Source organism: Streptopelia decaocto (genome assembly GCF_964273445.1).
Source record: "Streptopelia decaocto genome assembly, chromosome: 23".
Classification (NCBI taxonomy): Eukaryota; Metazoa; Chordata; class Aves; order Columbiformes; family Columbidae; genus Streptopelia; species Streptopelia decaocto.
The window spans coordinates 3,920,095-3,930,750 of NC_138678.1; the positions used below are offsets into that span (position 1 = coordinate 3,920,095).

At 51.4% G+C, this 10,656-nt stretch overlaps 3 protein-coding genes across 3 annotated transcripts in view; 1 reads left to right on the plus strand and 2 right to left on the minus strand.

The window, feature by feature from the left end:
* Window positions 1–10,656, plus strand: part of UTP11 (UTP11 small subunit processome component) — a 175,802-nt gene that overhangs the window by 136,714 nt on the left and 28,432 nt on the right. The gene's annotated exons all lie outside the window — the stretch shown is intronic.
* Window positions 20–1,797, minus strand: LOC309449392 (uncharacterized protein; the record flags this gene model as incomplete). The annotated part of the gene is made up of 3 exons (XM_082071469.1): window positions 1,488–1,797; window positions 1,139–1,198; window positions 20–696 (listed from the first exon to the last, which is right to left on the minus strand). Exons 1-3 carry the CDS (start codon window positions 1,528–1,530, stop codon window positions 20–22), a joined length of 780 nt encoding a protein of 259 aa, XP_081927595.1. The 5' UTR covers window positions 1,531–1,797.
* Window positions 2,790–9,409, minus strand: SF3A3 (splicing factor 3a subunit 3). Its single transcript, XM_082071578.1, has 17 exons — window positions 9,267–9,409; window positions 9,128–9,175; window positions 8,969–9,021; window positions 8,465–8,570; window positions 7,924–7,996; window positions 7,487–7,578; window positions 7,331–7,413; window positions 6,815–6,953; window positions 6,413–6,481; window positions 6,191–6,258; window positions 5,736–5,843; window positions 5,366–5,435; window positions 4,570–4,734; window positions 4,346–4,456; window positions 3,828–3,918; window positions 3,370–3,425; window positions 2,790–3,091 (listed from the first exon to the last, which is right to left on the minus strand). Exons 1-17 carry the CDS (start codon window positions 9,360–9,362, stop codon window positions 3,014–3,016), a joined length of 1,506 nt encoding a protein of 501 aa, XP_081927704.1. The 5' UTR covers window positions 9,363–9,409; the 3' UTR covers window positions 2,790–3,013.

Below are 10,656 nucleotides of genomic sequence, written 5' to 3' on the forward strand. Positions count from 1 at the left end.
GGCTCCCACGAGACACCAGTCAGGCCAGACGCCGTGTCCGTGGGGCTGTAACAGCCCGGCCAACGGCCATCGCCTCTCCTTTCCTTACCGGTGTTTCTGCTGTACCGTTCACCGAAGCACCGGCTGCCACCGAGGCGGTGGTGACCACCGAAGTGTTGGCTGCCACTGCAGCATTGGTGACCACCAAAGCATTGGTGACTACCGGGGTGCTGGTGACTACTGGGGCGTTGGTGGCCACCGATGGGCTGGTGACCACTGAGGCATTGGTGACCACCAAAGTATTGGTTGCCACTGAAGCATTGGCAACTACCAGGGCATTGGTGATCACCGAAGCATTGGTGACTACCGGAATGTTGGTGACCACCAAAGTACTGGCTGCCACTGAAGCATTGGTGACTACCGGGGTGTTGGTGACCACTGGGGCATTGGTGACTACCAAGGCATTGGTGACCACCGGGCCATTGGTGACCACCAAAGTAGTGGCTGCCACTGAAGCACTGGTGACTACCGGGGCCTTGGTGACCACTGAAGCGTTGCTGACCATCGAAGCGTTGGCTGCCACTGAAGCATTGGCGACTACTGAGGCATTGGTGACCTTCGAAGCGTTGGCCACCACTGAAGCGTTGGCCACCACTGAAGCGTTGGCCACCACTGAGGTGCTGGTGACCACCGAGGCATTGGTGACCGTGTTGTGCTCTGGAAGACACAAAGTTTCCCCTTAGTGAAGGAAACACCAACCTCACTCCCAGCAAGCCCTGAATGCCCTCCTGAGACTCGGCACAGGCCAAAGGCGTCTGCAGGAAGCATCAGTCACACTGTGGTTGGGATGTGGATGGCACTAAGTGACAGGATGTCCCAAACAGAGTCCGTTTGCAGCCAGCAAGCAGGCCATCAGAGACAACAGGCCACCGCAGCAGCGCTACATATGTCACAACAGCTTCTCCCTCCCCCTTCCAGCCCCCTGCATGTGAAGAACAGGCTTTTCTGGGATCAAAACCTTGAAAAAAAGTTCCTCAGTGTAGCTCTATCCTACAGAACACAGCCTGGAGGGGACCGGGACAAAGTCCCTGTTGCACCACGCTGCCTTTACCCCACTCCCCACAGGAGTCCCGAGTTTCCCGTGGGGTGCAAAGCTCACCTGCGGTGGCAAGAGGGTCCTGGCCGCAGAGCTGCAGAGCCAAGATGCAGAGCAGCACGCCTGGAACAGAGGGAGACGGCTGAGACCACCACGTCTGCCCGAACAGCCTCCCCAGCAGCAGGAGCAGCTCATCCCCAAAACACCAAATCCAGCCCCGCCGGTCTCCCTGGAGCAGGGTGGTGGCCACGTCCCTTGGGGAGGCCGTGGGGAGCCCCACGGACACACCTGAGCTCACACTGGACCCAGGGGACCAGCCCGGCTGCAGAAAGACCCCCCCACCCACCAAGAGCCCCAGGGAGCCGCTGGCACAGCCCCGACACTGGGGCTGCTGTGGCAGAACCCCCATTACCTTGAACAGGGAGGACGATCCGTGGGCGACTGGCCATCTTCATCCACCTGCAACTTCACCCACCACCGGGCAGGAAGAGCCGCGTCAGAGCTGGGCAGGAGGGGACAGTCCCCAGGACACGGCCCAGGGGCACAGCACAGCTGCCAGCGAGCAGGAGCCCCGCGGGAGCTGGCAACACGGTTGGTGTGGTTACGCTCCCCAGGGCACGCAGAGCTGCAGGGTGGTTACGGATGACGCCTGGCACCTGTTTGCTGATGCTGTTGCAAATGAAGATGAGACCCACTGGCAGCAGCACCCACCACAGCAGGACCCAAACCCACCAGCCCTCAGAGCAGCAAGAGAGACTCTCCCTAACAGTTCTTGCTGTGGAAAACCCAAGTCTGGTGTGAAAAATGCCCATTTCCAGACGCGTCTCTTGCCCAGGGTTTCTCTCCCGTTCTAAAGCGGGGCAGCCACCACCCCGGCCAGGTTTGGACACCCTCACTGCGCAGGGTGCCAGCCCAGCCCAGCCCTAGGGCAGCGAGGAATGAGCACCCACCACAAACAACCCCATCCCGAGGAGAACAACTCACCCCAGGGCAGGGAAAGAGCCGAGAGCCCAGACTCGCCCCGTCCGGCTGCGCCGCGAAGCCCCGGCACAGCGATGTGTCCGGGCACCGACTGCAGCCGCCGTACCCGCCGCACAGGCTCGCAGCGCTGCCAGCCCCACCCCTGCCAACCGCCACTGCGCAAACCCTCACCAGGCTTTGTCACCTGCTGCTCCGCGGCAGCTGGAGATGCAACCAGTGCAGCGACAGGAGAAAAAGGGCTGTTTGAGGCAAAGATGTCACACCAGCCAACTCCGTGGCAAAATGAAACCCCAGCTGAGGGGCTGGAGGGGACACGAGGAGCTGCCAGAGCGCTGGAGAAACCCCCACAAACTGCCCGCACAGCCCAGCGTAAATCAAGCTCTGTTATTAACTTCCTGGAAAAATCCCAGCGGCCAAACCTCCACAGGGAGACAGACCTGAGGTAAAGCAGCAATACAAGGCAAATAAATTTGTTTTGCAAAGGAGCCCAAAGAAAGCAATAACACTTGTATAGTACAGGACCATTACTTGCTGTCAGCGTGCAGTGTTCATGTTTGCTGTACAGAAAGTCAATCCTCATCATAAAAGTCTCAATCAGAACAGGAATAAAAGAGAAGCAACTGTTTCTAACAATACAAACTGCGTAAAAAGCATTTAAAAATAAGCATTTTAAAAATAACCCTAATGAAATCTCTTCCTTCCAGCATACGAAAAGAGACAAGTTTCTCAGCACTTCCTAAATTAAAACCAATTTATTTTTCAAGGTTTTTTTTTTTTTTAATATAAAATAACGTCACAAGTCTGCATTTCACAAGGGGCTTACTAGAAAGTGATTCTATAAAGTATCCTTGAAACCTATATTCATGCACATAGAAAATCCAGAGACTGAGTACGAGTCAGAGCTGCTGACACATCTCCACTTGCTTTCCGGGTGTGAAACCCTTCACTTGGGAAAAGCTACAGCAGCCCTTGGCGTTTCAGGTCTTCATAGGTCTTTTTATTCACCACGTTCCCACTGGAATCCTCGTACTCCTCCTAGAATGGAATGAACAGTGTAGGGACACCTGGACAGTCTGACTCCAGCTGTACTACAGCATTTGAATTTTAGCTGCGGCAGCGCCTGCCGAGCACGATGTCCTGCCAGCTCCCTCCTCCTCTCGCACAACAAAGGTGACACTGGCTCTGTGAGGTTTCTCTCCCCAGCGTGCAGGGGACTTTAGAAATTGTCCTGACAGAGCCAGACAGGTCACACAGGGTAAAACGGGGTTCCCACCTGCACAGGACTAGACACAACCAGGTGTGTAACATCTCACCTCTGTATCGGGCTGCCATCTCTCTGAAGCCTTCTGTTGTTTCAGCTTTGCCCACACTGTAAATACAAAGTCATTCAGGATCTGATGCCACCTCCCTTGAGATAATAGTTTTTGGTCTAGTAAAATATACACAAGCTTTTTTTTCTTCTTTTTATAAATTTCTTGTTAAACACTCTCACTTCAGCAGCCCAGGAATGTGTCTAATATTGGTATCACAGACAAAACAGCTGGCAACAAATGAACACGTTGCTGCAATCCCAGCAAGCGGCTACTCACGGGTACCCACAGCAAAAAAGCCGCTCTCGTCGTGAGAGACGGGAGGGACGGTCCAGGGAAGGATCATCCCACATGCCCCATGTTTCTTACCCTCTTCCCCGAAACTAGTCTCTGGCCATAGGTAAGACACATTTTTGGCAGGAGGTAATACGAGTGTTCTTATGCCATGTTTCACTACTCACAGGAGACGGCGTCCTCGATCTGCGTGACGTTGGCAAAGTGCGCAGTGTTGGGAATGCCCAGGCAGCGCATCCCGTGAGCGTGTCGCCACTCCTGGGGGAGAAGCAGTTGGTCAGGGGGAGACAGAACGCCCACAAGGCCAGGGACTACAGGACATGTTAACATCTGGGCAGGGTGAAACAGATCCTACCAAACTACAAAGCTATCAGTCCTAAAAACCTTTATCAAAATACTTTTTCTGTATTTTAGACAGTAACAAAACACTGGCAGCCAACAGGCACTCTGCACCAAGCAGACCTGGATACTGGAATTAGTGCTCAAACAAGAACAGAAATTCGCAGAAAAATCTCAGTACGCCTTATGGAATCGACAGTTCCAGTCGCACGGCCCTGCAGCGCCAGCCCAGACCTACACTGTGGAAATGGAAGTGCAACTTGGGCACTCCAGTGATTTCCTGGTTACTTATCGTAAAGATTACCTGAGCACAGTACTGATGGGTTTGTAGCAAAACCTTACTTACCGCAAAGTGACGCTGAAAGGCTTTGGGCCCTCGGTAGGTGTAGTTACCACAAATCTCACAATTGTAGTTGATGTTTAAACCATGTAATTTATATAACCAGTACGGGATCGGCTGACAAGCGAAGAGAAACAAAGATCAGGCCAACGACAAGGCAGGTTCAATCAGAGGGGGAGCGTGGGGTCGGTGACACCTCCCACTTCTCCAGACCTGACGATCTCGGTTACCTTGCCATCCCAACCAAGAGGCAGGTTTTTAGGATTATAAATGATTTCATTTTCTTCATCCTCGCTCTCACTTTCACTGATCTGCTCTTCCTCCTCCTCCTCCCGCTCCTCCCCTGTCCGTGCTTGCTTACGCTGCACGTTCTCGTGTGTGAGGTGTCTCTGTTCCTATGGTGTGAGAAAAGAGGAGGAATTGTTCACACAACATGACAGCAACAACATCAGCAGCGTGAAACGCTTCCTCAGGGCACGGAGGGAGGGGAATGGAAGACTAGTATGGAACACAGAACTCTCATTTTATTTAGCCCAACAACTTAAGTTTTTAGTATAACATTTCCTACTTCCAAAGAATGAGAACTTGTACTACCATTAACACTTCCAGGACAAGGCAACAGCAACAGCCACCCTGCTAAAAGCCATCACCCCAACCTGAAGCAAGGACTTGGGTGAGCATCAAGGCAGAACAAGTAAAGGTTTGCAGCACCCTGTGACTTAGGCATGAAACAGAAATTATCTACGCTGATGGTTTCCCCAAGGGAACACGCAGCCTCTGTATCTGTGTCTGTTCATAAAAGCCCACCAAATAATTAGCTAACAGAAAAATAAATCTAATTCATCATATTCTACTTACTGACAGAAAAAGGTACCTGCTAACATGCACTTTAAAACATAACTCTGGACATGAAAACAATTCTGGGCATGCTCTCTATGACAGTATCAGGTAAAGATGTGGATGACCTTCCAGTCACTATTTAGCAGTTCTGAAATAAAAAGCTCCAAGACAAAATTAAATCCTTACCCCAAGAACTTCTACGTACTCATAAATCTGAGCTTCCAGGAATGCAAGATCTTTATTTCTTTCAGTGTCTCTGGAAAGAGATAAAGAAACTTTAGGAAGTTCATTCCAGAATTGCAAACATCATGTGTACTCTGAACGCCTGAAGACGTGTGACTTGTACACAGTAAGAAAACAGAAACAAGCACCAAACAGCTCATGTGAGCTGAACTGCACATGAACCGTCCAGCTCCCATTTCCTCCATTTGGTTCAGGACTCTTGGTCCAGCATGAAAAGCTTCTAATACTCCAAGAACCTCTGCTGTGACTACGCAAGAGTGACACCTACAGAACACCCCACACCCCCGGCCTCAGAACCACCTTCAGAACTCACCTCTTGCTTCCTTTTGTCTTTGGGTTCTTAGCAAACAAGGAAGGATCGAGTGATTCCAGGGATTTGCCTTTAGTGCTAAACAGTCTCTGAGCACGTTCTTCCAGAGTCCTGTGGAGAAGGGAGGAGATGAGTCCAAACCACAGTTCTGCATTTCCTGAGAATCAGTCGAATTCATACAACAAAATTCTAAGTTTAGCTTTTAAAAGTTCATGAGGTTTATTATCTTTGTCTTCGTTCCTTAAGCCAAATTACTCTACACAAGAGACTTCAGTACAGGACACTTTTTGAACCAGCAGATTGCAGCATCGCCCGACTGGTTCTCAATGTTTTATCTTTCAAACATCATTAAAGTAATTCTTGTACAGAAGAGACAACAAAACAAGTATCCCATAAAGGAATGCAAGACAGGAAGACCTCAAAAACTGAAAAGGAACTATAAAAAGACTGCACCTTACCCGCCACATTTTAGTCCCAGGGCCAGTAAAGCTGATTTTAATCTGTCCAGTCCCAGGGAGGCCAATTCCTGTTCAATTAAAGTAAATCACAATAAGAGAGAAGCTATCAAACAAATGCAATACGGATATATGTCCATCGCTAAAGAAGAAAAAAACCCCAAACAACGAAAAGCATTCAAGAAAGGAGAGTCAAGAGTGCCCCACTCCTCACTGAAAACACACCTCCCAGGAGGAGAACGCAGAGAGGTCCAGGTGGGCTCCAGCGTGGGTGAGGGCACTGCTGGTCTCTTTCTGCCAACAAAAAACACACAGGAGATCGTTGTGACATCCTACACTTCATGGAATTTAATATTCTAACCTCAAGAAAAGCCATTCATTTCACAGAGAAAAATTATCTCGATAACCTGAGTGCTAGAACAATAGAAAAGAGACAAAATAAGCAAACCTTAAAAAAGGGTTTGTTTCAAACTGGCTACATTAGGTTTCAAATTCAAGTTAGCATTAAATTGCATCTTTGTGACACTTTGCTATTAGACTCAACCCCAGCAATGACTTTACAGAAGTGATTCCCAGAAAACCCATCCCAAACACAGAGCCATCCAGGCAGGCTCAGCGACTGCTCACCGGCCAGCCAGGGAACGTCCCGTTTTCCCACTTCTTCTCAAACTCAGTCTGAATTTTCCCAAAAAGTTCATTCTGGTCCAACAATGGCTTCACTCGATCTGTGTATTCCTGCAGGTACTCAAGAAGCATCTCAAGGTACCTGGCAGAGTAACCAAGAGCACAGGTAGTTCAGTATCAGCTCAAACGTGTTTCTCTAACCACATCTTTGGGAAGTAATTACCTTCCCATGCTCCACAGGGAAGTCATCGAGACAATGACAGTTTTCAACATGATTTCTAGATGCAGCAGTTACAAGGATAAAGGTCCTTCCACAGAGTAGAACGAGGCTTTTGACCTTTTTACTGCACTGCACGTTTTCTCAGGGCTCAGACACACAACTGAGTCACTATAGCTCAGTGACCCAAGTTACATGAGTTAAGTTTGACTGATAAGTGTATAGCTGCTAAGAATATAATTAAGAAGAAAATTCCTTCTTATCAACTGTCATAAAAGCAGCAGGCAGGCAAACAGGCTCACCTTTTATATTCAGCATTTTTTCTCTCCTTGGGAATATCAAAGAGTTGGTCAAATGTAGATAAGTAAGTGATATAATCCAGTTTCTAAGGACAAAAAAGGTGGAGTCAGACTTTACACAGGTGCAGCCAATTAACACCCACTTCTGCAGCCACTCACCTCTGAAGATTTTAGATTTATGTACTTGAGATAACAATCGTGCAGATCCAAGTATCGGCCGTACCCTTCCTCATCGGTGAACTCCACCAGATCTGCAGGAAAGATCGTGAAGAGTTTTATGATGAGCTTAATCTTCCCTACTTATTATACCTATGCTTTAGAACTTGCAAACGATTAACCACGGACTAATTAATGCTTAAGGAAGGTGTTCACAGTGCAGGTGGGATGCTCACTGATCAGACACCCGACTGCACCACTACTGTGGGTTATTCCAGGGGCTGCAGGTCAGAAGAATTTAAATGACAAAAGAACAATTTTCAGAAGTCATTTACCAAAAGGGGTCTACAAAAGAGATCAAACAACTCATTAAATGATGCCTCTCAAGCCAGCACCATATTTTCCCTTAAAATGGCTTCAGAGAAAAGCTACAAACTTACTCTGAGCTTCTTCGCTTGGGTTGTCTCTGGCCTTCAACAGTTCCTCAAACTCCACGGACATCGGGACACAGATCTGCAAGAGCAGACAGAGAGCACAGAAAAATTATTACTTCAGCTAATGTCCCAGAATAATTAACATAAAATCACAACAGGTTGCAAACAATAGAACTGCCAAATGAAAAGGCATCCAAGACGTTTTTTCACCATTACTTTTGCACCAAGGGAAAAAAAGCCTGACTCCAGCCTGGCTGAGGAACGCAGGACCAAGCACCAGCTCAGCTGTGGAACGTTCCGGAGCTGACGCCCCGCAAGCAAAGAACAACATCAGCATCTCACACCCTCTCCTACCCCACTGCTCGCACCGGAGCTCACACGCTGCCCTGCAGCACTCTGAACCTTCAACATTATCGTAGGTGATGGTTTAGTGTACCTAATACTTGTATATTAAGGCAATTACACTGGAAAAAAAACCTGTTTATTGCAGGGATGAGGTCTAAGAGACCACAAATCACCTGTTCTTATGAAGAAGGTCACTACTTACCTCATTTGGATGCTTCCGATGAAATTCCTTAATTTGTTTCAGTCTGTTGTAGAATTCTGCGAATTCATTTGGCCCTGAAATGGCGCTGAGTTCTTCTTTCCGTAAGCTGTCATTCATGGAAAAGGACAGATGACAAGCAGCAAGGAAAACACATTGATACTGATAGAATCCTTCTCCAGGTCTAGCGCTGCATTTTGATCCCGTACAGCTACAGCGAGACAGGCTGCAAACCTCAGACGGTCACATCGGGTGTCGCAGCCTCTGCTTACGAACCCTCAAGCCAACTCACAGCCTCTCCAGAGCCTTAAACCAAGCAAATAACCAAATGCGTGCAAACCCCACGTGCAGCCCGGGTCCTGCTCCTGCAGGTTTAGTCTCCAAACCTCGGTTCCTGCCTCACACACCAGCATTACTACTTGTGTATTAACAACTGACCTAAAGGAGCCCTGGAACTGACCTGCAGGGCACATCCCGCAGACGTGCAGGTGCCTGCACAGCACTCACCCGTCCTTGTCGTCGTACAGGTCCCTCAGGTTGCCGCTCACTTCCATGTATCTCTGAAAAAAAGAGAAAAAAGCCCCAAATGCCCCCCGGGCCGTTACGAGGGCCAAGAGCCGCCCCCCCCGGGCGCCCGGGTACCGGCGCGGCCCCCCCCGCACTCACGTCCTGCATGGCCCGGGTCCGGTGGTCCGAGTTGATCTGGTCGCGGAGCTGCGGGGAGAGAAGCGGGGAGAGAAGCGGGGGGAGCGCGGTGAGCGCGGGCCCGGGCCGGCCGCCCCCCGCCCCGCGGCCCCGGGCTCACCGTGGACTTCTTGGTGAGCATCTCCTTCACCATCACGTCCATGAGCCGCTCCCGCTCCTCATGGTACCGCCGCTGCTGCTCCAGGATCGTCTCCATCCTCCCGCGCCCGCCCGGAAGCCGTCGCTACTCACTTCCGGTTCCTCCTGCCGGAAAGTTCCGGTTCCGCCGGTGCCCCGCGGGAAGGCCCCGGGGCCGCCCGCGCCCGTTCCCCTCCGTTCCTGCCGGCTCCCCCCGGTGCCTCCCGGTTCTCGGGGTCACCGCCCGGCTCGCTGCGCGCCTGCCCGGGCTCACGGGCTCCCAGCACCGCGGGACCCGTCCCGTGGGAAGCCCCCCGCAGGAACCGCGGCGGCTGCGCCCGTTCACCGGGCGGCAGTTCCGTTCAGACCCGCTTCGCCCGCACTGTGCCCAACGCAAACTGTAATTAAATCCTAACTCGTAAATAAATTATTCGTATTTCTCTACCACGCGTGATAAATTAAGCCAAAAGAAACAACAGTAAAATTGAGCTTAATTACGGCAGACAAACCGATCCTGCCCTGGGAACAGTGATACCGCGGTGAGAATGTTGTCTTGGCTGCCCCAAATGCGTCAGTTCTGGCTCCCGAATGCCCGTCTGAAAATAAAAATGGAGATAAGACTCTGAACTTCGTGTTCTTCCATTTCCCTTTGCGAGAAACTTCACCCCTGGAAAGGGAAGGAAGGGACATGGAGCAGCGTCCCCTCCAGCCTCTGCAGTTTGGGCTGGGAGCACAGGGTCCCCGTCCCTGCGGTGTCCCTGTCCCTGCTCCCGCATGGGGCTGCGCATGGGGATGGTTTGGGGATGGTTTTGGGGACAGTTTGGGGATGGTTTTGGGGACAGTTTGGGGATGGTTTGGGGGATGGTTTTGGGGACAGGTTTGGGGACAATTTGGGGATGGTTTGGGGACAGTTTGGGGATGGTTTGGGGGACGGTTTGGGGACTGTTTTGGGGATGGTTGCTCCGGGAGGTGCCGCCCTGTCCCCGTGGCCGCCGTTGTCCCTGCGGCTGCGGACGGGGCGGGGGAACACGGCGCAGTTCTGGAAGGGAAGGTGGCACGATGGAAGCGGCTCACCTGAGCTGAGCTCCCGCTCCCTCCCCACCTCCCCGGGACCTTCGCCGTTGCTGCATGGTCAGGGTGAGGACAAAGGGACAACAACAGGGACCAGGAGGAGCATTCACAAGACACCTGTGGCGTTCAGTGTGGCTGTAACCACAACCCCAGCGCCGGACACCAGGAGCAAAGCAGAGCTCTTCACCCCTTCACACCAACCCCGGGACTGCGGTGATCGAACGTGGCTGCTGTGGGGCTGAGCCCGAGCCCCCCGCTTCCCCCAGCCCTTCGCAGCCACTGCCCACTCCCCTCCAGGCACA